The sequence below is a fragment of the Passer domesticus genome, chromosome 2, assembly GCF_036417665.1.
Source record: "Passer domesticus isolate bPasDom1 chromosome 2, bPasDom1.hap1, whole genome shotgun sequence".
Lineage (NCBI taxonomy): Eukaryota > Metazoa > Chordata > Aves > Passeriformes > Passeridae > Passer > Passer domesticus.
Genome location: NC_087475.1, coordinates 87,231,254 through 87,258,673, shown reverse-complemented (window position 1 = coordinate 87,258,673; position 27,420 = coordinate 87,231,254). Strand labels below are relative to the sequence as shown.

At 37.1% G+C, this 27,420-nt stretch overlaps 1 protein-coding gene across 5 annotated transcripts in view; it reads left to right on the top strand.

Annotated features, from left to right (window-relative positions):
- Nucleotides 1–25,242, top strand: part of ACER3 (alkaline ceramidase 3) — a 50,698-nt gene extending 25,456 nt beyond the window's left edge. For 4 of the 5 annotated variants that reach the window (XM_064409802.1, XM_064409804.1, XM_064409805.1 and 1 more), the window contains exons 3-11: nucleotides 1,508–1,560; nucleotides 5,719–5,771; nucleotides 7,894–7,975; nucleotides 9,094–9,129; nucleotides 17,101–17,159; nucleotides 20,417–20,518; nucleotides 22,941–23,045; nucleotides 24,571–24,616; nucleotides 25,127–25,242. In XM_064409802.1, coding sequence (XP_064265872.1) covers nucleotides 1,508–1,560; nucleotides 5,719–5,771; nucleotides 7,894–7,975; nucleotides 9,094–9,129; nucleotides 17,101–17,159; nucleotides 20,417–20,518; nucleotides 22,941–23,045; nucleotides 24,571–24,616; nucleotides 25,127–25,180 — 590 coding nt within the window. In that variant the 3' untranslated portion in view covers nucleotides 25,181–25,242. The remainder of the gene's footprint in view (nucleotides 1–1,507; nucleotides 1,561–5,718; nucleotides 5,772–7,893; nucleotides 7,976–9,093; nucleotides 9,130–17,100; nucleotides 17,160–20,416; nucleotides 20,519–22,940; nucleotides 23,046–24,570; nucleotides 24,617–25,126) is intronic. The other variant, XM_064409806.1, reaches the window with a different exon arrangement.
- Nucleotides 25,243–27,420: the final 2,178 nt, after the last annotated feature.

Genomic DNA, 27,420 nt, shown 5'->3' with positions numbered 1-27,420 from the left:
TATACATAGAAAAATGGCTATGAGAATTTCTCATCAGAATCTCAATGAAGGTGAAAGCCATTGTAGCTTGCTGTTTGGAAAGATTTTTCAGAAGCAAACCAATGTAATCAAAGTTTAGAGAAGTGCATGTGGTTGTTTATTTTCTGGTAGGAACTCCGCTTAGTTTTCCCAGAGAAATAATGGCATTGAAATGTTTGGTAATACATTTTGAAATATTGCTGTATTACAATATTTCAGTAAAGTTACATGCTTAGGTATTTAATTTCCTTGAGTAAGTGTAATAATCACAGTTCTAGTTAATAACATCTAAGGAAGCATCTCCAGACATGTCTCTTGACTGTCTTGCCAATCCTTTACAGAGTGCACAGAGATAGAATTCTTGTTTATGCATCAGTGAAACTTGACTGGTGTGTGTAGACAAGGTGATACTCTAGCCACAAAATATGGCAGCACTACTCGGTAATCAAGGCTTAAGTGCAAATTACTTGGCTTTCTCTGAAACTACAGTCTGAGGTAAAACATAATTTCTTGAAGGAAGACAAGATATCACATTACTGTACTTGTTCTTGCAATATAAAACTGAGCTAGTGTTTGATGTGAGTGTTTTACTGATAATATTTCAAAGTAATGTATGATGCATTAAATACTGTACCAGCTTTGCTCTAAACAGAGAAATCTAACTTCCAAGAAGCATTATTCATGCTTGACTGAAAAAACTGTATAGGCAAAGCATATGTCTCATAAAGTAATTTCAGAAGTAAATTCAAAATGTCTAAAGAAAGCATTTCAAATAAATAGAAATAATTTCTTATAATCTCATCTTTCTATAGAGAAGGTTTGGAAATGGTGATCTCATTTCACAAAACGAATCCATCCTATGTGGGGTTGATTTGTTTACCTTGAATTTCTAGTTCTGAGTTCTAGTAGCAATTCACTTCTGCTTTTGAATCACAGAATAGTCTTGAGTTAGAAGGGAGCCACAAGAATCATCGAGTCTAACTCTTTAATGAACAGCCCCTGTGGGTATCAAACCCCAGACCCTGGTGTTATTAGCACCATGTTTTATGTAGACAGCAAAAAGCTTTTCGTAAAATCCATGTTTTAAAACTGAACAGTAAGCAGAAATGTTGAGAGGCTTCCAGGAGTACTCGTTATTGAATGGTGCTTTGCCTTATAGAAGGGTTGGAACAGAGAAATCTTAATTCACTTAAAATGAAAAAAAAATGCTCCTCTCCTCTTTGAGATTATGCCCAATTCATAGGACACAGTATTGAGAAGAGTTAAAGAGGACACTCACACCCAAAGCCCCATAAATTCAGAGGTTTCATTGGAGACTAACATATAAAGTAGAAGGCTGTGGAAAAATGGGGGTTTGTCCCTGCAGTAGAATGCTGATGTTCTAATTTCTTTCTCACTGTTAAGCATGCATGTCAAGCATTTATGTTAATGTATCTGAAAATTTTACATGGTTACTATTATGCTGATGATAGTTTTGATTTGTTTTCAGCTGTGGGATTGGGATCTTGGTGCTTCCACATGACCCTGAAGTATGAAATGCAGGTGAGTACTGATAAGTAGCTGTGAATCATTTGCTGTGTGTATCATGCTGTACAGTCATTTTGCCATTTCTTGTCTAGATGAAACTTGTATAAAATGAGTTAATCTACCTTAAGTATCATTGTACATCACTCCTGCTCTCAACAAGGTAGTAATGCAGGTTTTGTTTCAGTAGGTATTTTCCATTATTATATACAGAAATATATAGTTGCGTATAAAATAAGAGCTATCATCAATTACTTATGGTGGTAAAGGACACTTTATCCTTTGGGAAATCACGTTAACTTTTTACACAAGATGTTATTTTAAAATTCTCACAGCTTTGGCGTAATAGCAAGCAGTATAAACTGGAGTTATTGCTATTTATTGTAACTTTCCTCATCTTTGTTTCTATTTATCTAGATGTATCTGTAGTATTAACACTGAAATCGGTATCTTCTGAGTAGTAGTAATTGAGTCATTTTCTCTATTTTCAAGTAGACAGCATTCTATAACAAGTCACAGGACATAGGGATTGTCCTGGTATTTCCTGTTTTCTAAAGGGATACAGGAAGTCTTGTCCTGTTGTCCTCTTTTAGGTCTGCAAAGAATAAGGAAATGCATCTTTGAATTAAAGTCAGGGTAAAGTGGGATGTTGTGCAAGATTAAGAAACCTACATTTAAAAGTCTGTGCTGGAAGTCTGTGTTCCCACCACAGTCAATGGAAATAGTTTAATCAGTGGAGTGGAGAGAGGCAGTTGGCTGGGCTGAGTCATTCTCCAGACTCCGCTGGCAATCTTTGCTCAAAACAGATTCATTTGTCTAAACAGAGATGTTTAGTGTTATTTTAGACCCTGTGGGTGTTCTCTTAAGCCTTCAGCTTCCATCCCACAGAGGTGCAGGTTTCTTAGACTCCCATCACATCTGCCAGTCCTGGATTGGGTGTATTGGGAGTGACAGAGCATCTCAGGTGGCATTAGGCAGCTATGCTGTGGCAGCTGAATTGAGTCCTGCATTTCTGCTGATCACAGTGGGACCTACATATTGTTGATTGTTTGTTGTTTGCCTCCATAATGCTCTGGTTTCTATCTCTGTCATGTGGTGGAGATTTTCAGTTTCTACAGAGCATACTGTTGTCACCATGCAAGAATATTTGGTGCTTTTCTTGATATGAAAAGGGTAGTTTGTAGAGCCATTTCACCACTCTCTCCCAAATTAGGGTGCCATTTACCTGTATTTGGTGGTGAAAGTGCCTTGAATTTCCACCTTTTTCATATTACTTCCTTCAGCTGCTTGTTCCTATCACGACCAGTATTTCAAATCCTCTCTCATGCTGATGCAGAGATGAGCAAGGGCACGCTGAAATCATGATCATTAAAATAATCCAGACTTAAAACCTTTTATGAAGGGGGAGATTGTAGGTTTTTATTTGTTTTGTTTCAGGTAGGGGTTTTTGGGGTGGTTTTTTTTTTTTTGTTTTGGTTTGGGTTATTTTTTCAGTTGTTGTTTGAGGTTTTGTGCATGTGTAGAGGCTTTATTTTAATCCAAGTCACTTTGCTGGTACTTGCTCAATACTTCTGGTGTTGCATCAGAACAACTAAGGGACCTATGAACTGTGGTAATAAAGTGGGGCAGAAGCAGATGAGGAGGAAACAACAATGTCTTGCATCATCTTTTCAACTGATGTAAAAGGCTTCGTGTGAGGCAGGGAAAGTACATTTATTTTGGCAGCCTAGTGAAATCCACAAGTGGTCCATAATTATTCCAATTGTTTGCTTACTTTGTTTGTTATTTTGTTTGATCACCATGGAGGAAACAGTTCAACCAGTAAATAAACTTTCTTAATTCACTTTATCTCTTATGGTTAAAAATCAGCATAGCTATTCAAGGAGACTTCTTTTTAATATTTGTTTTGCAGTCTTAATACTGTAAATGATCAATTCAATTTGCTTAATTAAGAAAAATGTGAACACTTCTGTTCTTTAAAGCAGTTGTTTAGAATACTTCTGAGGCGATCATCCCTTTTCTGTTCTTTTTATGGGAATCTGCCTGATTGGATTCTTGAGGAATGCACAAAATGCTTATTTAGCCAGTGAAATCAGCTCCCTGAGTTCCCTTCTTTCCATGGTTCTTCATTGTCCAGGCATCCCTTTGACAGTACTCCTAGAAGCATACAGCAGTCTTTGTCTTCTGCATGCAAATTCTAGTTACAATCTTTTGAGAGGCTCTTTGTTGCTACTGTAATGTCCCTGAGATGCTGCTAGCATATGAGTGCAAGTGCCTGTCCAAGTTTGAAAAATTTTCCTGTATTGTATTTCTTGTTCTTTCCCTGCCTTTTTCTTTAATGAGGTGTTAAATGACTCACACTCTTTAACAGCCACATGAATTAATCCTGTAGCTAATTCCTATTAGACTTGGAAAAGCACATTTCTGAATTTGTAAAATATATTGCTATAAAGCTGAATTCAGCTATTGCTTTTGTTCCCTCTAAGGCATCACAGCAAAGATAAACTACTGTGATGGCAAGGTGCCACCGAACCTGCCTGCTAGCTTCAGCTGCTACCAATGTTCTTGATACTGTCTTTGTTCTGCCTGTTGTGGCCTCTGTCCCTGTAATGCACAGGTCCTGGGATTTTAACCTCACTCTGCAAGGTTGCTTGTGTGCTGGTTCCGCACCTGGACCTGGCTCCCTGTAAGTCAGACCAATCTGATCTCCCCACTGGAGAGAAGCAGTGGCAGTGTGGAAGAAGAAGCAACATCTGCCTTATCAGTGGCTGCTGGGCAGCAGAGATTTTTAGCACTCTTGAACAGTTCCTGAGCTTTATAAGACCAAAATCACAACAAGCTAATACTTCACACTCAAGATCATCATCTTGCCACTCAAGATCATCATCATTCATCTCTTTCCTTCTGTAAAGAATTAGATCCACTTTTTTTCAAAGCTAAAATGAAGTTTTTGACTGTGAAGTTAGAAAATTATCCCAAACCGAGCAGAATCAGGCTGGCTTTATAAAAGAGTTTGAGTAAACTGCTCACTGCTCTTAACAAGTTTCATTGATCAGAATAACATGATTGTGAACTTGTTAAGTAGCCTATAGCAGTGGTAGGAAAGCAATTAATTTACAGACACAGCCGCCAAGAACTTTGAGTGATGATGGAAAAAGGTCAAAATCTTTTTTACATCTATTCTTGTTTTTCTTAAAAGTCAAGCTCTAAAAGTTCTAAAAGCCCTAACTATTAATGTTTGCTTAACATATTAGAAATCAGAGGCTGTGGATCTTCATTGATCTATTTGTATCCTTTTTCATTTCCATGATTTTCTTTCTTTAGTCTTTCTTTAGTCTTTCTTAAGAGGAGGTAAGTTTATATTTATGAGCAGAAATTTGTGAAAGTTCTTTGGTGAGAAGTTCTACAAGAAAATGATGTTATGATTCTTTTTCCTTCTATTGATAAATGGCAATTTTGAGTTTACCTGCTATTGAGAAATCAACTCTCTTGTGATTACCATTTTAATTCCATTCATTAAGGTGACAAGTTCCTGGAGAAATAACCATTTTAGCTGTAACACACCAGTCTTCTCCCGAAGTACAAAAACTATTTAAGATAATAAAACATTATATGCCACCATAATTTCTGGGGCAAACCCAACAATACAGCCCACAAGAACTCCACATCAAACAAACAAAAAACCCTGTCTCTGAATTAAAAAAATGTAAGAAATTTCTAAAATTAGGAAGTAAACATGTGAGCATGTTGCCCATCCTAATAGGCTAAAATTGTATTTTATGCTATGGAAAAATTAAATTTCAATTTCTCTGTCAAGTAAGATGGTACTGACTGTAAGGCAATAGATGGGATGGTGTTCTTCAGCCTGGCTTTACAGAATTAATTCTTACAAATATTTTAAGAGATATAAGCAGCAAAAATGTCAAGATTCTTTGAAGGCGTGGGCGTTTATGAAGCGTAATATTCAAAAGATTCAGAGTAATAAACTTTTAATGCAGCAGCTTTGGTAGCTGAACAGGGTTTTACAGTGCTGTGTGTTAGGGTACAGTCAAGAAGATGGATATCCAAATGAATTAAAAACTCCTGTTTACTTGAGACTTACCCTTTCCTTAATTAACTTAGACAAGCTTGTGAGTTAGAAGTAGCTTTCATGTTTGGATGTCTTTGTTTTTATAGCTGTTGGATGAACTGCCAATGATATACAGTTGTTGTGTGTTTGTCTACTGCCTGTAAGTATTTGTTAATTTTTTTCCTTGAATATTTATGAAATGTTAACTTTTGAAATGTAGAGTCTCTGAAGCCAAATTTAGCATATATAGAGAGAAAGCTTCTACTGCTTTCAGTGAGATCTGGTTTTGTACAGCATTATGATATTAGAGTATCAGGCTGGCTTTAGTCCTAGTTTTTACTAATTTAGATATGTTTTACCAGTGTTTTTTTTTTTAGTAGGGAAAAAAACCTACTCTTTAAAGACTTAGTGTAGTATACAATCAGAGCTCAGTGCTACTTGTATAAAAACAGCAGACATAAGAAAATCAACTTCAGTAATGCCTACAAAATTAGCAACATTATAGTTTATTTGAGCTGGATTTGTATGATGTAGTCTGGCTTTAAATGCAAATTTCAGGTTTCTGGCTAAACCTGCTTTTCACTCATGTGGAAAATTAAAGGGACAAGATTTTATGAGGAGTTGAACGCATATTTTGGGGAGAGTGTCTTGGAACCTGCATGACAGCTTAATGCAATGCCAGGATATGTTCTGCCATTTAATTTTGGGAGCAGTGTAGCATTTGACAACTGTAAGGATACCCTAAGTTAGCTTTTTCTTGCCTGTTGCTGCAAGTTCTGGATTTAATATAATTTGTTCTGTCACTTGGCAAATCCAAATGATAGATTAACTTGTTGCAGACTAAAAGAGAAAAAACCCCTGTCTTTTTGCTTTTGAACACATCAAATATTCAGCTGTTGAAAATTGTGATGTCTTGGTAAAGACTACTGGTAGCTTGCAATGGAGATGGGATGCTTTAGGACTAAACCCCTATCTATGGAAATTGCCCTCAGTCTATGACTCATACATTAGTGTGATTTGTACAAACTGAGGACCAGAATCATAATGCCTCTTTTAGTGGAAATATTTCCATTGTAGCTCCCTATCTCCTTGAAATTGCCTTTGCATTTGTCTGATTTGAATGTGATTGGAAAAAAGGATGAGAAGTGGCTATGAAAATATATCTGAATTTTTTTTAATTGCAGTGGTTGCTTTATTATCTTCAAAAGCACTGAAGTCTGTTACTTCATTTATAACTCCAATAAGCTTCTGTGTATTTACATCCGGTAGCAATTAAAAAGCTCCAAAAAATGAGCTAATGTGTAGTTTAGGAGGCCTTTAATAATTGTTTTGGTTTGCTTGAAGGTAGATTGCAGGTGGTTGTGCACAGGACATTCCCTTATACATCATTCAGTTCTGCTGATTCTCAGACTGTGTAATTATTTCAGCAAGCCATTTTGCAGTGTAGCACATTGTGCTGCCTTTAGACTTTTTGTTTCCCAGATGTGTTTTTATTTTATTTCCTTATAACGATTCATGATGGTATCAATTTCTCCAGGTTTATTGGAGAGGAGCTACACAGATGTAATTTGGAATCATATAGACAGCTTCCTCCAGCCCTGATGATAATGGGCTTCTCAAAATTCATTTTCGCTGGGGTTTTCTAGACCTTTTTTCTGATGTAGATACAGTCTGGGATGTGTATATGTTTCCATCACGGCTGAGACTGAGGTGTAGTGTAGAGATTGTGAAGTTAATTTTAATTGTTTGTTTTACATACTGGGAGCAGCCAGGTGCTTTTACCTTCCACTTTTACCAATACCCAATCTAGCAAATGTACTGCACTGCAACTGTAGTGAAGCCATAAACAATCTACATTTTAGTAAATCTGAGTTCAGTGTTTTGTAAGGCAGTTCTTTTCCTACACTGCTGCTTGCTCAGTAATGATTTTGACAGCTGTGTTGCATTTTAAACTAATTTCTAATTTGCCATCCATTATCGCCCTGTAAGCACCTTCTGAAAACGCTTCTGCTTCACAAACTCTTTTCTTAGAGTGGGTTACTTCTTGGCATATGCTTGAGCTTACTGTTGTTAGGATTTTTTTGCCTTAGATTTTTTAAAAAACATTTACTGCTAAGAGCATGATTTTTTTTCTTAAAATAATGTGTCTTTATTTAAGGAGTTAGGCCTAAGACTAATTTGGATCAATTTTCTCACAAAATTTTTAATATTATACCTTGGAAATTGCATCCATTATATGGTAAGTGATGAATGTGTTCTCTCTCCTTTATCCTCTCTTCCAGGTATGAATGTTTCAAGTACAAGAATACAGTCAATTATGCACTGCTTTTCTTGTTAATAACATACAGCGTCGTAGTCAGCATAGTAAGTAACTTTTTCTAATACGGCATTTTCAGCCTTAGGTTGGCAGTTTTTCTGACAGTGGAGAAATGTTATAGAGGCAATACTAAATCTCTGTCACTTCCAGTCAAGAAAGACAAATTATTCTTTTGTTGGGAAAATTATGTGGCTGGCCAGAGAAACCTAAAACCTTTCTATCTGAACCACTGTATAGAATAAATAAGGAAGAAGAGCAATAATCCTGTTGCTAGAACAGGAACGTGAGAAAAACAGTTGCTATTGACTTGATATGAGACCTTGGATAAGCTGTGTTCGTGCTTCTCTCACTTTAATTCATCTGTAGAAATAAGAATCATTCTGTTTGACTGCAAAAAAGTGAACTTTTATATCCAGTCCAGGATGCAGACTGGTGTTCTAAAACAGGCAGAATAAGAGAAGAACTTAGCTGTTAGTTAAAATGCTTCTAATTTTTTGTGTCACAGCTAACTTGACTCCCTTTGTCAGTGCAGTGTTCTTCCTTTAAGAATAAATTCAGTTTCATGCTGACTGTCAATCAAAGATGGAATTTCCTGTGTAATTTTTATTGATAAACATTTCTTTTAAAATTAAAGTATTATTATAAGTCATCTTCAGCTTGCCTCTTCTCTTTCTCTTAAAAGTTTTTACACTCGCGGCACATTATGCCTGAGGTCTAGTGCCTTTTCCTCTTCAGGAAGATAAATTAAATTAACTGTATTACAAATCGGAAGAGGTACTAGCTTTTTGTAAAATTAATTGAAACGTTAAATGATTGTCAAAACCAAGAAAAGCAGTTAGAGTTGAGTATGTGTTCTTCTTGCAGTGCATATCAAGAACATCTGGTAACTTCAGCATCTTAATTGGTTTTGTATGTAGTCAACTCTACTAAATTAGAAGGCTTATGTTAGTTATTAATATTGATATTTGTGCTTCTTATTTTAAAATAATTCCACAGTTAAAACCTCAGGTTCTGCCAGAGGAAATTTCAAATATTTGATCAACTTTAATGGTGCATGGATAGGCACTCATGGCTTGATTCTAACGGGAGATGCCTTGGCAATATTTAGATGAATAACATTATGATGGTTCTGTTGCAAATTATTTCTCATTTTGAATCTTTCCAGGTTTACCTAGATTTGAAAGAGCCTGTATTCCATCAGGTAAATCTTGTTTTGTTGGAGCAGCTAATTTTGGTTTTCAACTATGCTGTTTTAGTGGAATATGTTACGCTGTTTTACTGCTAGAAGAAAGATGGAAGGGAAGCACAATTTGCCATTTGCTTTTTCTTTAAGCAGTATTGCTGCCTATCGTGTCACCATCCTCTTACTCAGTGACCTGAAAAACTGGAATGCTTCAATGTGTGTTGTGTTTAAGCTTGTGACCTAATATTTCCCATGGTTTTCATCAGTGGCAAGTGTAATGAGGTGACCCTAAGCTGTGTGAGAGAGGAGCAGCTAAGTGAGTCTTTCTGCTGCCTTCCATTAGCAGCTGCTTTGAAACCATGACCTTACATCATAAGATGTCTTGATTGACTTAGCACCACGTTCTTCTTTCTGCTTTAATACATTAGTTAACTGGGTTCTTTAAGTACTTTAAGTACTCAGTTTTAAGTACTCAGTTTTACTTTGTGGAAATTCAAGGTGGTTTTAAGCACAGAATGCCTTCTAGGGTTAGGTAGCAGACTGCTTTGTACAGGCTTAATGGAATATTTGGTACAGGCTCCTTTTGTAGCAGCCCAGGAGTATTCATATGCATCCCCTGCGTGTGGGGATAGGACTTGCATCGCTTACCTCTTCACAGGAGGTTAGAAATGATGCTCATTTCTGTATGCCATGGGTAGTTTTCCCTCATTTATGATTTTTTGATTAGGGATAACAACTGACAAATTGCCAAGCAAAAAGCACAGAGCTCTTTGCAGGACACAGCTTTAAAGCCTTAATTTTTGAAATTGGTAATGCCATTCCTTGTCAAAATGTGCCTGCTGCATCAGCAGTTGTAAAAATGATAACTGGCTCCTGTTGGTGGATTAGTGAAGTGCTGATCAAGAGAATAAATTTTCAGCTTCTCCAAATAATCTCCGCTAGAAACATGACTTATTACCCTACCTGTGGATGAAACAGAAAATTGCAGTGTGGCCTTTTTTGATGATATTAATTAAATCCTTTCCTTTTTTCCCCTATTTATATTTCCAGTAGAAAGATACTGGCTGGGATGAAAGCGACAATTACTCGTGCTTTTACTGAGCTGGTCATAACCAGTTTTGAATGAAGTGACTTAGAGTAGTTTTGTTAACAGCAGTGGCAAAATTTACTATTTATAATGAACTTTTATCTTTAATCAATTATTTGCCCAAGCTACATTTATTGAAATAAATACATCACAGCTTCATTATAGTCCAGTTTGATGCATTGACATGGGGGGTGGCCCATGTCACAAAAACTAAAACAATAGATATTGCAACTTTTTGGGAAAGAGGGAAATAGAGAAAGTTTAAACTGTTGTCCCAGACCTTTAATTTTCTGCATCTGGTTTCTCTTAGGTTCAGAATATGAATTCCCTGCTATAATTTATGCATGAGGAATCAATGTAGAAAATATTTGGATCCCATAAAAGTGTTGGACTTTTTACAACAATTCTTTGCAAATTGATTTTTATGGAGAACATACATTTACAGCCGAATTCCAGATGTTCAAGTACTGTACTTATTTTTTCACAGTCTTTGCCAAATATGTAGTAAATCCTGAGGAAATATTTCCCTGACTGCACAGCTAAACAAGGTTATTTTCTTAAAACTTGTATATTATTTTAGAGTGCATTTTAAAAAAAGTTAAATAATTTCTGGAAGCATTTTCAAACTGCTTTTCAAGTCACTTAGGCTTGAAGTAAAATTAAATATGTTCATGCAGTCATAGTTTCAATCACAATCTTTCTAACTGGGTTAGAAAGTAGCATCAGGAGATAAAGCAGAAATTGGTTCCTCTAGGTGTTTGTGATCATTTTAAGCTGCCAGCCTTGCAAAACGAGGAAGAACTGCAAGGATAACTTTATTGTTCATTGTTTTAGTATAGATTGTGGGGGGTTTTTTTGGTTTTTTTTTTTGTTTTTTCCCTCTGGAAGGAGGCCAATAAGAATGGAAAAAAGGATCCTATTATATTTAGCAACCAGTATCCAAGCCTCATTTTTCCCCAGATTACTTTCTACTTGTCTTTCCAATTTAGGCTCATAAATTGCCAGCTGCCAGCAGGGCACAAAGGTGATTTCAGTTTGTTATCCACAGCACAGCAGCAATAGAGACCAACTTCTTTTTCTGCATCCACATATTAAGGGAGATCTTTAAGGATTTTAGTGCTTCAGCTGTAGGAGGAATGAGATACATGTTTTGGGCAGGTAGAGGCAGCACATCATTAGAAGGAAAAATACAATTCCTGTTTGACAGCTGATCTAGTATTTCTTGCCACCTCATCAATTAAATGAAATATTTTAATGGCCTTTACAGGCATATATTGTCTTGTTTATATTCAAATCTCTCAGGCTACAGCACTATTAGTCCTAATTTTCAAGGTGCTAAACAACCCTACATCCCAGCTGCCTGGTTGTTTTTAAGCCAGTATCATTGTCACAGAAAACAGCTGTGCCTCTCCCCTCTTCTCCATCTGGCACACAAATTTATTTTCTGATGTGAATTTGATTGGGGAACTCAACAGGTTGAAACTCTCCTCGGAATTAATTTTAAATCAGATTAGTTCTTCATCCCTAAGAAAGGGATGAAGGGGAAAGGGGAAGGATGGCTGCTAGTGTGAAGTAATCCACAGACATACAGAGACAGCCCTGGAAGTAGAAGTAGTTACTCTGGAAGTTAAAACTCTCAACTCAAGTATTACAAGTAGCCTTCTTCCTAATATGATGAGGCCTGAGAAGCTGTCACTTAAAAAGCAACATGTTCCATCCTGATTTTCCTGCTTGCTGCATACCATATCTGATCACTTGGAGTGATCAAAAACCTCGTTCAGTTAGTGGGCCAAGTTATGTGAATAGGGAAATAGTTCTAAAAACCTGTTTTATTTGTGTAGTCATCTGCTATGACAGTTTGAGGCAAATTTTAGCAAACAAATAATTAAAAGGTTAATGGAAAATTAAATAGCTGTTTCTTCTACATTAGGAAATGTGATGTAAAAAATAGGCATTCTGGAATGTTCTTGTGACATCCCATGGGAAACCAAGCCAGCTGGAGGAACAGATCAGTGGGAGAGTTGCAAATAGGGTAAGGTAGTGACTAGTGAAAAATTACTGAAGGAGATTATGAGAAAGCCTGAATTTTCTTGGAATCAATAGTGAGACTGACTTGTTTGGTTGATTTCTTTTTTAACAACCTGTAGCTGGAAAAAGAGTATACTGCTGGTATTTGTGATGATACAAAGTTCAGAGTTACCACTGAGTACTGGGGGCAGATGGCAAATGAAGAGATAACTGGGATATCCGGAGGATGAGGACTGAATCAAAAAAAAAAAAAAAAAAAAAGGAAGAGATGTACTGATGGACAAATACAAACTATTCTTGTTCTAAACTGTTTACAGATCACCAAAGGAGGGGAGGGAGTGCCTGGACATGTTCACTGTTTACAGCATAACAACATGACCAGGGATTTTTTTTTTTTTACTTTTGAAAGACATAAAATACAAGTATTGCATTTACTTCTTTAGGTGACTTTGAGTAAGAGGGAGAAAGTAAGCATGGCAGGAAAAGGCATTTCATTTGCCTTAATAAAAAAAAAAAAAGGTTTTTTTTCTTTAAGGGTGTTTTAAATATACAAGTGCAAAGAAGAAGGTGAAATCGAGAATGAAACATGTAGAAGTATGGAAGTATGTAAGGGAGCCTGAAACTGCATGAAGAATATATTGTGTCTGGGCACAACCTGTTCAGACTTGCAGGATTCACCATTTTGGGGAATCTGTGTGGACCTACTGGATGTCTTACAGCTCTCCAGACTCCTTCCTGCTGCAAAGGCAATAGTTAATTGTAGGCTTGTGGATAATATATTGTGCCTTTTGGTAGAATGTGTTCTTACTTTCTGTACATTCAGGTTCCCCAGTATTCTGTCCAAAATGACCTTTTCAGGCATGTCTTCACCACAGAGCTTTTTCTGTTCTGTCATTGTCCTGCTGATGAGCACATATAAAACTAACTTGAGTGACATTTCACTCTTACACAGCTCATTTGGGGATGTCTTCCCAAGCGAGTACAGCTTTCATTCTGGATGGTGCTTCTACCTGCACAGTAGCTTAGGGGATAAGGAAGGATATTCCAGCTCTTCAAAGGTTCGGCTCTACAAGTCATTGGAGAGGAAGCTTGACTTTCTGTGGCAGACAGTGTCCCACAAGCTCTACAGACCAGTGACTTGTGTGTCATTTTGCTATCACATACATGCATCTAAACAGGACCAAACACAGTGAATCTGAGTTAGTTCATTCAGGAGCTGTCAAGGCAGCCTGTGGTACTACACAGCTGTAACTGTGTCGAGTTACTTGGTGTTTCAATGTCATCTTGGGGTTGTCCTTCCTTTTTCTCTCAGCTCAGATTTCTTCTCCAGAAATCCAAACCTATGTAGAACTCAGTTTTCTTTGTTGCAAATTGCAAATACAGCTTCCACATTCAAGTATTTAAGTAACTGTCTTTCGTTACCTGGTTGGAGTATTAGATAAGCTGGTTGTCAAGAACCCAAAATCTCTCAGTACAGTGCCCAATGTATATACTAATATTTGAGGATGGTAAATTGACTTTATTAACCAAAGATGGATAGAAAGCCAGGAGCAGAGGAAACAGAGAAGTAGAAATAGCAGGCTATTGCTGCATTCTGTACTAGAAGAGTAGAGGAAGAACCAATTTTGTATGCTCCCCCTCTCAGTGTGGAGTATCAACGTTGCTTCTGACTTACATAAGTGAATTTATATATGATTTGCTTAATTGCCTCCACATTAAAAATGCTGCCAGACATTGGGCCCTGAAGTGCTTACTTCCCATTTGTGAATTAGGAAGTTCTTCATGTTTCACCTTCTTATGAGGTAATCCACTTTGTCTTCATCAGACTTTGGGTTTTTCCCTCAATTGCAAAGATACCTTCAAAGCTGAAATATGCAGAGCTTTATTTGCATCTGAAACAGCAAAGAGGGAACTGTCTAGTGGTAACAGAAGATTGAAATTCTGATCTTTCCTTTTGTTTCAATTGCAGTAAAGTGATGTTCTTTGGCAGTGGGAGACAAAATAGCAGAAAACTTGCTTGGCTTGTCATCTGTCACTTAAATGATATGTTAGTTTAAGTAAAGAAGGACAAAGGAAGCTAAAGGAATGAGAAAATTTGAGCTAACTTGAATAAGGCAGATTTTTTTCTTTATAATACAGTATTTTGTCCTTCTCTGGGTGGACGGGTAATACCTAACAAAGTTTTACCATGATAAAAATAGTAAAGCCAGGGATGGTAAAAGAGATAAAGTAAGCACTGCTGCCTGACATCTGAACTAAGTTGTGCAGTTTGGGGTGTGGCCCTCTAGTAAGAAACAGCTGGGGAAGGCGAGCAGCTACATTCTCTGTATATCACAGCTGAACCTCCTGGGTGCTCACCTTCATCGAGGAGCATGGGAGCATGCAGAGCAGAGCAGTTTGTTGTTCCAGTCTTTCACAGGCTTTTGAACACAAATGTGTTTTACTGCTAACAGCCTGTTTGGGTCGGGAAGCGGAAAAGGCAAGAAATTGCAGTGTCAACGATGGGCATATATTTCTTCAGTTGCTGCAAGGTTCTCTTTCTTTTTTTTCCCCTTCCTTCCTCCATTAATACTGTCTTCTTTTGCAAGCCATTAAGTCACGAGGAAATATCAAGCCAAAAACCCTGCAAAGAAAGCTTTTTTTAGCTTCTGCTCTTTCCTGCTTTTAGCAACTGCTGAAGAAGGTAACATTTTACCTGGGCTTTGGGCTGCCTGTATGATCTGTTTCTCTAGGCATAGTCAGACACTATTGAACTCCCTGTACAAAGAATCCAAAAGCAATTTTGGTACAAGCATAAGGGTGGTCACAACCCCTAATATGTATGACAGAAATTGCTCTTATTGTATAAGTTTTTCCCTTATCTCTACTGCAAAGGAGTATTTTTGTGATGCAAATTTTAAGGAGGAGAAGATCAGCAAATCAAACTGTAATTTGGATCCTGGGGGAGCCTTTTTAAGAGTATCTTCCTCTGTGCAATCCCTCTCTTAGAATAAATTTCTGGATTTGATTAGAAAAAATGAAAAGGACTGTTTTAAATGAGACTGATAATATATTTATGTGGGGGGATCTTTTTAGGCAAAATGTCAGCAATGAAGAATTGTACCAGCAGGCAGCACCTAGCACACCTGAGTGCTCCCCTTCCTACCCTTAGCTTGGGACTGATGAGCACTTGATACTCAGGCTGTGTCTAGCAGGTTGTGTTGGTTTTCTTTTTTTCCTGGTTTACGTGCTGTACCCCAACAACGGGACTGGAATTAACTAACAGTTTTGTATAAATTACAAGCCAGAACCAATTAGCCTTTCAAATAGTTTTGCTTTGTTTAGCTCTACAGAGCAGAACACACAGTAGTAGTAGTTTATTTACTGAAATTCTTTAATCTTGTGCTGAATGCAAATAAAGAGCTGCTGTGCTGACTGACTTTGAATAGTCAGCATTAGGGCTTACTTTACCTGTTGTCAAACATAAGGGCTCTGTTGTCTCTCTTGCTCTGTATACGTGCACTGATAATACAGTGCACTACTAACCTTATCCTTAAATCTAAAGGGAGTTTGAAAATTTGCCTTTATAGACTTTTGGAAGGAGGGTTTCACTTTGCATTATTACAGTAACCTGTTTTATGTGAGATGACTAGACATGCTTTCAGGATAGTAGGCTCTGAATGCCCCAGTTACAGCAGAGTGAGAGGCAGTCCCTGTCTCAAAGACAGTGAAAAAGAAGGAGGGTGTGAAGAGGTCACTAGAACATGGTAAGGATACCCGTTTGTATGCACACTTCCTTCTGTGAGGTTTAGTGGCTTTTAAAAAAAGACAGCAAAGGTTTTTAATTTTTCTGTTTTACGTTAAAAGCATAATTAGATAGTAGCTAACTAGAAGCAAGATGAGAAAGTTAAGTCAGTGAACAAGGAAGAAAACAATACTGGGAAGCCTGTGGGCCACTGGAGAGAGGCAAAAAGAACAAGACACAGCTGCTTGGAACAAACTGCCTTTTGGCAGGAGGAAGCCACTGTTCAGAATAAAAGATATAGAAAGTAATTGAATGTCACTAGTGTCTAAAAATCCTCCATGCTGCAGTGACTTCTGCATCACTCTCAGTCATGACTGGCCAAATTTTTTCTCTTCTTTAATCTGTATGTCTTGGAGGTGGTGTTACATGGATTTTAAGTTTGTGAATTAAAAAAAAAGAGAGTGATTTAAAGATCAGAAGGCAAAAAGATCACTTTGACTTTTTATAAGTCAGGTGATTGCATTCAAATTCATCAAGCCTACAGGGAGACAGATTTTCCTCATGGATCTTTTCAGACTGTGCAGCCTTCCCACTGTATAATTAGATTGAATCCAAACAATCTGTAATAGTTGTTTGAAATGCTTCCTGGAAAGTTTTTCCCCATAATGATGCTCAGTGTGGGAATAGCACATAGTCTATTCAGATGTTAGCTTTCAGGAAAACATACTAATCAAGTATCAAAGAAAGAAGTACAGTTTTATAAAACAGCTTTAGCTGGTGCTTCTACAGTCCTGGGCTAAAATGCACAGAGAGAGAAGAGATAATAGGGGTTAGTTACCATTTTTGATTTCAGGGTGCTTTCCGAGTGCCATCTAGTGTTTGCTTTCTGATTCAGAACAGTGGAACATTGGTTTTACACAACTGACTTTTCCTGTAATTGTATAAAGGGCATGCTTTATAATCATACTTTTATTTGAAACTTAAACAGAAGGCTTTCTGGAGATGAAGTTAGAAGGAATGCTATTTTCCTGAGACATAAAAATTAAAAAAAAAAATCTTTTGAAGTCTCTGTTTGTTTTCACTCCTGTAATGTTTTATAAAGTCTCCTGGACCCAACTGCTGAATTTTATCTTTTTTTTTTTATTTTCAGATCATGTATGGAACACTAGTTTCCATCATAGTTCTAAGATCTGTTTATATAGTATTATGGTAAGTAACCATTTAATTCAGCATTGTAAGTTACAACATAGCATTTGCAGCTTTTTTTTGGTCAGATTAACGTGAGAAATTGGCAATGGGAGAATTTCTTTAACTAGGTACATAATGTTAGCTCCTGGGCTTCCCTGGGTTGGAAGGGATTGACTCATCACCTTGCACTTTTTTGAAGCCACTGGGATAACATTAAACTAAACTGAGATTTCTACACTTACGATCAGTGTTTAGTGTCAGGTGTTCTGCTGGTGACTTCAGCTGTTAGACTGGGATTTAAACAGAAATGGAGTTGGTCTTCTTATTGCTGGGTAGTGTGAAATCTGTTGCTAGTGTCCAAGCTCTAATGATAACACTGGGAGAGTGCTAAGAGCAAGATTGCAGAGTGGAACCATCATTTAGTAATTTCCTTTCCTCTTCCCTGCTCAAGTATTTAAAAAATAATAACACATGATAGTTTTTCTTACAGTTTTGATTGGATAAAGTTAGGCATAATGCTATGGAAATTGAAATTAAAACTGTAACAAACAAAAGGTATTAAAAGTGCTAGGAGACATTGAGAAGCATTAGAATAATTAGAGCACAGACTTGAGAGGTAAAAGGGAGAAAAAATGGAATTTAATCAGCACTGGAGTAAACACATACCTTTAGCTCTCAGAGGCTCAGTTGGTTGCCCATTTCTGTCTGTCTCCTTTGAATATTTGGTGTTCACATGCATTTGGGGATGGCTTCTGAAAATTACATATTTCTGCTGTCATTTTAAATGTGCTTTTTATTAAACTTTGTTTCAAGTTCCACATGTGTCTGTTCAGGAACACAAGGAAGAATTTAACAAAATGTGAATTTGAAGTATTGTAGAATCCTCAAATATTCTGAGTTGGAAGAGACCCACAAGGATCAAGTACATTCATTAACTCGCTTTCCAATTGCCATTTCAGTTTACACGGTATGGCTTTCCCCAAGAAATTCCCACAGACCAAGTACAAATGTTCACAGACTTTTTTATTAAGCAAAAGAAGAGGAACTTAAAACTGATAGTGTGTTGCAGCTTCAGAAACAATCATCAATTTAATGGCACTTTTTAAACCTATGGACTGGAAATTTTAATCCTTGCCTGGAGATCTTAAGTAATACCACGTTAATTCACCTCCAAGGGGAACTAAATTGAATCAAATTGAAGTCCTTTTAATTTTGTTCTTATTCAAGGATTTCACACAGTTCTAGTCTTTTAGATTAAATTTCTTTCTATCTGTGTAGACAAACTCTTGGGTCTGCTATTTTTCTGAAAATTCCACACAGTTATGCATTCTCATTATTTCTGGAGCATTTCATAGTCTTCTCTCTTTATCAATGACATCAACCCCTTCCCTCCCAGAGTATCATTAATTGTTTTGCTCCAGCAAAGTCTCTTTCTGAAGTTCCACCTACTTTTCACTTCAGTTTTAGGGGCTTGGAGTGTATATTCTTAATTGGCTTGGTCACTTCATTGCATCAGCACCGTACAAAGACTTATTTCCCCCATTGGTCTTGTTATGCAAAGTGGGTAGAAAGTTGGGATGGGAAGAGAAGTGGGTTTAAACTACTTCTAAATTTTAACTAAACTACTACTAATTTTAAATTACTTCTGCTAGAGAAGCTCTGCCAACCTGAAGGTACCCTTTCTTTTCTCTAAAATTTGTCTCCAAGCACACTTTTGGGTTTACTTTCTCTGCACAGCTAGAATATATATTCCTGTATTTCCATCAGTAGTGCGAGCACTTGGCCAAGCCTTTTCCAGCTTACATACTGACCCTGATTTCTGCTTGTTTTTTTGTTACTTCACTTCCTATCACTCTTATTTCTTAGTGTGGGCCTTGAAGTCACTCTGAGATTAGAGTGAAAATCCCAAAGAACAGCATGTTATTCCTTCCAGGCTACTACCTCATCCTATCCTCACCAGTTGTTCCTCTTCCCGCCTCTTCCCCCCACACTTTTCATCTGTTTCATAGGTCTGTTTCCTCCCAAGATTACAACGGGGCAAATGTTACTCTCTGTTCACAAAGCATGTTCCCCATTAATAAGTGATCCCAGTTGATTCCTGCACAAAACACCACTGTTTATTCCTCAATAATTCCAGCTATAATTACCTAATTTCCAGCATGTTTAATATACCATTTAGTGCTTTATCATGCCATGGTCTTACTTATGTCTCTGGAGCACTGAGGGGGTAATATCACAGTGTAATCTTTGCCAGGTACTGCATGGTGCTCCACACATTTTTTAGACTAAACAATAATTTTGCTAGTTTATATTGGCAGTTAATTTGTGAATATGTACAACTTGTCTCTGGTTAGAGCTTCCTCCAAAGGCAAGCTACCTGTTTCTTTTGCACATTTTGGTTTCCAGTGCACACAGCTCTGAAATGTCCTGTAATACACACAGTGGAGGAAAGGCAGCTCAAGAATGTTTTCTAACCCAGAATCTCAACTGTGCATTCACAATGCTTAAAAATAACTTGAACAGTATTTCATGGCAGCCTTTCAGGGTTGGATTTGATGTTGCTTTTGGACTTGTCTTTATTAGTGGGAAAGGAGCCTTCCATGTAGGAAGTTAATAATTCCATGGTCCAACCTGAATGTAGATAGGGAAAGTGAATTTATTAGTGATGCACTTTCTTGCATCTGATTCTTCAGTGTGTTTTTCATATCTTAAAGAAGATTTTTTTTTCTGCCAGAATTAAATTGAATTTGGTTAGTTGTTGGTCATGGTGGTCTATGCTCACGAAAGAGTAATTTTGAAAGACCATATTTATACAAATTCCCTAGAATAGAGATATCATCTCTTGATAAAGACCCTCTTCTTTTGGGAGAGTCCTAGTTGGTAACAGGGCTTTTTTTTTTCTTCTTTTTTTTTTTTTTTCTTTTTTAATGAAAGTATATACATGGGACTGAAGAATTAGTACCTTTTAGCCAAGATTAATTTTCCACTTTTTGGTTTTACTCAGTTCAGTATTTAGGAAAACAATTATCATTATAGAAGTAAATGAACAGACTCAGGGAATATGAGATCAGGAGAGAGGAGAAGTAAAATACAATATTTAAACAGACGAAATTTGAATTTGGTATTTTTTTCTTTTGAGAGAAAAACCAAATTGATAAAGAATTTTATTTACATATAACAGCATTTCTCTATTTACACATATTTAGTGTAGTATATATTAGTATATTTCTTTATCTTAAAGCATTCTGAACTAAACTTTGCATTATTTCTCTCTCTAGGGTATACCCATGGCTTAGAGGTTTAGGCTATACATCTTTAACTGTATTTTTAATGGGATTTTTTCTCTGGAATGTGGACAACATTTTCTGTGATAAATTGAGGTGAGTCTTTTCACTTGTCTGGATAGCTCTTAATAGCCTTTAAGTATAAAGATTGGATTATTTCTGAGGTGGATATTCAAGTCCATCTCATTGTATGTATGGTATGCTGCCTACAAAACATCCATGAGGATTTTATGCAGAGTGTTCATGACTAGAGTCAGCACTCAACAGGGGTTTTTAAATTTTTTTTAACCATTTATAGATTTATTGTTTGTCATTCCTCTTTAACTTCAAATTAAATTGAGAGAAATAATGTCACTGAAGTAATTTTAAACATCTATAGCTGACTAAAGCCTGCTATTCAGACTTGATTCCATTTGAATGTGTTTTTATTCTGCTTATTTGGGGTTTTTTTCTGCTCTTCCATTTCCTACAAAAATATAAAGAACAGTAATTCTGCGTGTTAAAGAAGACATTATGTTAAATGCAGAACTACTGCTACTACTACTGCTAGTACTGTTCAACAAATACCTATTTCAATATGCATGTTATTAATAAACAGCTCTTAGTTGCAATTCATGTGTTGTTCAGCAAGCTGGAGAAGATGGAAAGGTTAATTCCAGCAACCAGAAAACTACATTTTTGACAATCTGAAACACTGTTATGCCACAGAGTCTGTGTTGTACAGAATTGTCCTAGTAGGCTGGTTTGTCAGATCCAAATAACAGTGTGTTGTAAAGAAGTCTAAAGTTTTCCATCCCTTCTGGCTCTTCAATCCCTGTGCTAGGTTAGGCCAACTGAAAGTTAATTCCAACAGAGTATTCTTGAAACTTTTAAAAAATGAATATAATACATGATTCTCAGCCCTAGGAGCACTTGATACAGATGGGATAGAGTAGTTATTTGGCAGCACAAGTGGCCTGGGTTTACAGTTACTTTGTCAGTATTGGCATCAGGGTTGATTTTTGCAGCTGCCTCACATCACTGATCATAACCCCCAATTCACCAAACCTGCTGAGCTGCTGTGGGTCCATGGGGCTTTTGAACTGGTTCCTAGGCCCAAAAATGACACCAGCTGCTGAGGCACTTTTTCCCATCCTCATTTCATAAGGGGAAAAATGTTAGTGTCTTTTCTGTAATACTTGTGTGGTTATGGTGCTAGAAAAAAAATATGCTTGTGCACTAGCTTTAATCAGACATCTGCAGAGCCTTGGATTTCTACAGGAGGTGGTATAATTTGAACCTTTGGAGAAAATGCATTTAAATCCCTTGAAATTCTTTATTCTCTGAATGTCTAGCTTATGAATCATCCACCTACCTGCTCTGTTTGGTTTTAAAGTTTAAAACCACAATTTGATTCAGGGTTTTTTGTTCCGTATTTCAGTAATTCTGCAGCTTATTAAAAAAAAAAAAGAAAGAAAGAAATCAAAATAACAAAAAATCTGTAGTACTCACTTTTTCTGGTTGGAACCACACACTTCTGAATTTGAGCTTTGAAATTTCCTACCATCAAAAGGCTCAAAGGTTATGCTGGGCTGCCGGGCTGCATGTTCCACTGTGTCATTGCTGGGCTGACTCTATTGAAGCTTTGTGCTAATATTTGTCACTGAGCAGCTTTGGACCAAGCACTGTAATATCAAACAGTAAGGATGTATTCCAGGAGCTGCAGATTTTTCTTCCTTAACACATGCAATCGTTGTTTTCCATTTTTAACTTTGATAAGTGAAATTAAAGTGGAAAAAAAACCCCAGCAGATGCAAAAAGTTCCTCCACCATCAACCAAAATAGGCATTATCTGTGGAAGCCTAATGAGCAGGAGAAATACCAGCAATGGAGTTCTTTCTCTTTATTTCTTTATCTACATCCCTTAGCCCCTTCCCAAGTTGCTCACGCCCCATAACTACAAAATACAAAGCATTTTGGTGGTATATTTCAGGCCCTCTACTTTAATTGTTTCCTCAATAAACATCCATTTTGTCCCTGTTTTAGAGTCCAACAAGAAAGGAAAGTTGAGCTTCCATGGACCTGCACAATAGGTGGTGTGATTGCCAAATTTAAAGTGATGATGTCTGATAAATCTCATTTCCTCTCTTGGACTTTAAACTCAACATTTCATCCTATTGACAGTAGTGCAAAGGGTTTTGTGGAGGAGAATGGTAGAATTCATTTGGAACTGTGGGATGCCATAAAAATATTCACTGAAATTTGAGTTCAGAATTAACTGGTCACTCATCATATGAAGAAATGTCTGTTTCCTTTAAATGTATAAGAAAGTCAGTTTGCTGATATTTCTTTGTACTGGCAGTGTAAACTATAACTGCTGCTCCTCACCTGCTGAAAGCCTGACTTCATGAAGCCTCACCTGTCCAGCACATGCCTGAGATACGGAAACAATAATGTGTGATCTGATAATCCAACATTGTGATTTGAGATTGCTTAGCTGGGAAAAACTATTCCATTGCATGGTATTTCTTTCTTTCAGAGCATTACGAGAGAAGATGCCTCCCGTGGTGGGAGCTGTGACACAGTTTCATGCATGGTGGCATATTCTCACGGGCCTGGGTTCTTACCTTCATATCCTGCTAAGGTAGGAAATGTTTTCTAAACTGGATGTTCACAGAGATCTTATGAGTTCTCTTGGGTTCAGGTGTACTTCAGAATGTTGTACGATCCAGAAGAGCAGGAGAATTACTTATTAAACTGGTGTGGGGTTTTCTTTCGTCTTTGCAATTGATCTAAAAACTCTCTAAAACTAATCTATATTTCTCAAAATGTAATCACTAGTCTTTAAATAGTCATGGTTCTTCAAGAAAATTTAATTCAGAAATGGGAACCCTGTGGCAGTTAAACCAAAACTATTTGAGAGTATATTAATTTCAGAATGTAAGCCATTAATACATGTCTGTTCTTGAGCAGCAATCCTGAAGTACTTAAACATGTTTAAATTTAGGAGCTTAATGAATCTTTGATAGGCCCTGTCACTCCTGAAAACCAGCAGGCATCCTGCTGTAGTGCAGAAGGGTGATGGCTGAAGTAGTTGTAGAGGAGCTGTTCCCAAAAGGGCAGGGTATTAGTTTGAGGAAGAGACTTAAACAAGAATGTAAGTTAGCAAGTCTGGAGCCAGCAGATTTTTGTCTGATTTTTGCTCCATACCGCCATCTAGTGGAACCAGGGGCAAGGATAGAATGTAAACTGAAATCTGAAGGATTTCTGCAGTTTGTTTGTCATCTAATGAAATAAAATTTTTCCACTTAACCTATAACAAAGAGGATGTCTGTCTTGTCTTTACATCCTATGTAGTCGAGAACTTGATGATATATCAATTTTTCTACATCTAACATGTATTCACCTTATTTTGTCAAATGTTAAAATACATAATGAAAGGAAAATGCAAGGAAAATAAGTACATTTCCATTAGATGATCTGATAGCTCATCATTACATTTATGTGTATATATATGCAAACATATTTACCTACACATATGTAAATATATATATACGTAGAAATATGTAAAGGTATATGGAAAACAGTTGCTCCATTTTGGTTTGCAGGTTGTCTGCTACCCTAAAGAGCTTGAGGTAATATTTTTAAAGAAAATTCCTTGCAGGAATCAAGCATAGGCAAGGTTTTTCCAACATGCCACAAGGTGGCATTGCCACTTAAAAAAATGTGAGGTCATTCCCAGGAAAAGATCTACTGAGAGGAGAAAGCATCTAAGAACAAAAATAAGATATAGAATCAAGCTGTGCTGCTTTTTTCTCCCCTTTAACATCTGCTATATTTTGTGATACACTGATTTAATTTCATCCTTCTAAAATTACAGACTCCAGTCCCTGGGGTTTTTTTTGGTTTTTCTTTTTTACCTCTCAGGGTTTCTTTCTTTCTCCCCACATAGGTGATAGGGTAAATTATTTTGCTGATTAGTCTGCTACAGGGGGATGTACTGGAGGTTAACATCTCCTATATTGACTAAGTCTAGGTAGAATGGGTAGCTCTGCAATCACAGAAACAATTCTTTTCTAATTGGAAAATAAAACTGGGATCAGGATATTCTTATTTTATATGCTGTCTTATACTTGAAATTTTAAGCTTGCTTTTTTCCTTCTCCTCAGTTTATATACAAGGACACTTTTCCTGAAACACAGGCCAAAGGTGAAGGTAAGCAAGCAGTGTTTTGTATTTATTAATGTACATTTAGGTATCTTGTGCTTTGAACTGTTGGTGGGGCTCAATAATTATGCCTGTTAGGGTACTGTCTTTGACTTCTACTTACATCCCAAGAAATGCAGTTGAAATTTTCATAGAATCACAGAATGGTTTGGGTTGGAAGGGACCTCAATGATTATCTGGTTTCAGCCCCCTTGCCATGGGAAGGCACGTCTTCCACTAGACCCGGTTACTCAGAGCCCACAGGTTACTCCAACCTGGCCTTGAACATTTCCAGGGGTGGAACATCCACAGCTTCTCTGGGCAACCTGTGCCAGTGTTTTAACACCCTCAAAGTAACTAATTTCTTCTTAATATCCAATCTGAACTTACACTATTTCATTTTAAAGCCATTCCCCTTTCATCCTATCATTAGATTATGTTTAATAGTGTTTGGTTTCTGTTCCAAGAAACATAATGTTCCAAGGAATCTTTCCCCCCTTCCTATTTTTCTTTTGACAGTTTATTTTTGGTATATGGCCTGTTCTTCTTGTGGAGCCACCCAAGAACCTTTGACTGAGCCCTGGGCAGCCACACGTGATCACCTGGCCTGGCTGAATAAAGCATTTCAACAGTTACTCTGGCTGAAGTGTCAAAATTATGGATCAATCCAAGTACCATTGCTGTTAAAGGACTTCTCTGTGCTACGAGGCCAGGCAGCTGGAACAGAGCAAAGAGCTGGCACACTAGGGAAATAGCACTTAGTACAGCTTTATTCTAAGTTGTTAAAACAAAGATTAAGACACAAGGGTTTTATGTATATATTGTACAGCTGATGATATTGAGGTAATATTTCGTGCTGGTCACAGAAAACTAACCATTTTTGAAGTGGATTGCATACGGTTTTTCATTCAGTTTTTGTTCTTTCTGTGGTCTAAACTAATATTAGTAACTGAATGACAAAACTAGGCCATTGATGGCCAAGCTAAGCATCTGTGTGGCCTATAGTGAACTGAATGCTTAACCCAAACTACTTTAACCTTGCACTTTTATACAATTAATGAAGTATGTAATGGTTGATTTAGGCCTTTATTCTATCTTGCTTTTCCACAGCCTCCTTTGCAATTGATATTTTAAGCAAAATGGTTGGGATACCTGTACAATTAATTTTGTACCAAGCTTCCGTTTTCTCTTTAGTCCAACTGAGAGGTTCATCGTGGAGGATGTTCCAATGTGTGACCAGTGGAAGACACTGGAATAGTGAAGCTTTATAGATGTTCCTGTTTGTGTCTGGGAGCTCAATTCCTAATTTTTTTGATCAGTGATTCATTGCAAAACTGTGGAGTGACTGTAGAAACGTAAGAAACACTCCTTTTTATTTTTTTGTAATTGTTATTTACATACCTAACTTTTCTATCCCTTTCTTTAACTTCCCATTTCCCATACATACAACAGATTGACAAACACTTTAGATGTGCTCTAGTTCAGCTTGGAATTCATCTTCCTCTTACTTTACAAGTCTTAAATATTGGTGTGACTTTCAGAAGCATCTTCTTTCTCTGAAACTTTGAAGGAGGAGTAAAGAACAAGACTGAGGCTGAGGATATCCCCAAATACAAGGGCCATTGCTTTGCTTACTTTTAATCTATCACATGCTTAGTCTGTGAGAAAGCTGACCACCTTTTGAAACCAGACTTAGGGGATTAATGAGGGAGACAAACCCTATTTTCTGCAATTTTTATTTACCCAGCTGATGCAAGTTAGTAAGTAAATTTAAGGAAAACATTAACACAGTTTTTCAAAATATACCTCATATGAAGGCTGTGATTTTGATGCTCTTAATTTTGGGGCAACAAACAGAGTCTATCTCTGTGCCTACTTGCTGCCATTCTATGCAACTTTTGTCTGCTTTTGATGCTCTGAGGGATTTATCCTTCTTGCCATGAAGAAAAACAGGGAAACACTCAGACTGATCCAAAATCCCATTTTGTATTGATTTACAGCGTGCTCACAGCAGCAAAGCATGGTAATACAGCTGTAAAGCTGTCTCCCAAGTCTCAGAGTCCTGACTATTGAACAATCAGTGCTGGCTAAAATGGTCTCCTCCCTTTTCTCTGTTTGCAGTTTCTCTGCATCTTTCACATCCATCAGTAAGTCTTCTACTGATGTGAACCAAATGAAAATGTAGCTCCTGTTATGTGACAACCCTGGACCCTTGGGATCAAATAACCCCAGACTGCATTGGGAAAAGATCCTTAACCTTGAGTGAGTTCAATGAGGTTTAAGCACGTGCTGATAGCAGTGCATTTCAACCTGTACACCCTATAAAGACACCTAAAGGGTAATTTTAGAACAGCTTTGATACCAGTAGGCTCCAGTTCCATAGACAAGGTCAGCATTTGTGCTGGGAAATTTGAGTGCTCTTCAGACTGAAAGAAGTTAGCAGAACTAGCACAGAGGTAGGAAAAAGCTGTTATGGATCAGGTGTCTTTAATTATCCAGAAGGCATATTTTTTTGTAAAGAGATTTGAGAATTGTTTCAAAAATGTAGCTTGAAAATAAGTGCCTGCCTGTTGACCTCCAGGCTTTCTCGAGCATTTTTCCACACACTGTATCCCATTTTCTTATTTAGTATGTTTACATGTGTTCATAAGTTAGGGAAGGAGACTCATAAGAGAAGCAGTGCAGCAGCAAGACATATCAACAGTCACTTGTGAAATCTGCTAGATATGATACTATTTTTATGGAAATTGAAAAAAAACTTTATTTTAGTGGCCTTAATTTTGTTACTGAAGGATATGGGGGTTCTGTTTAGT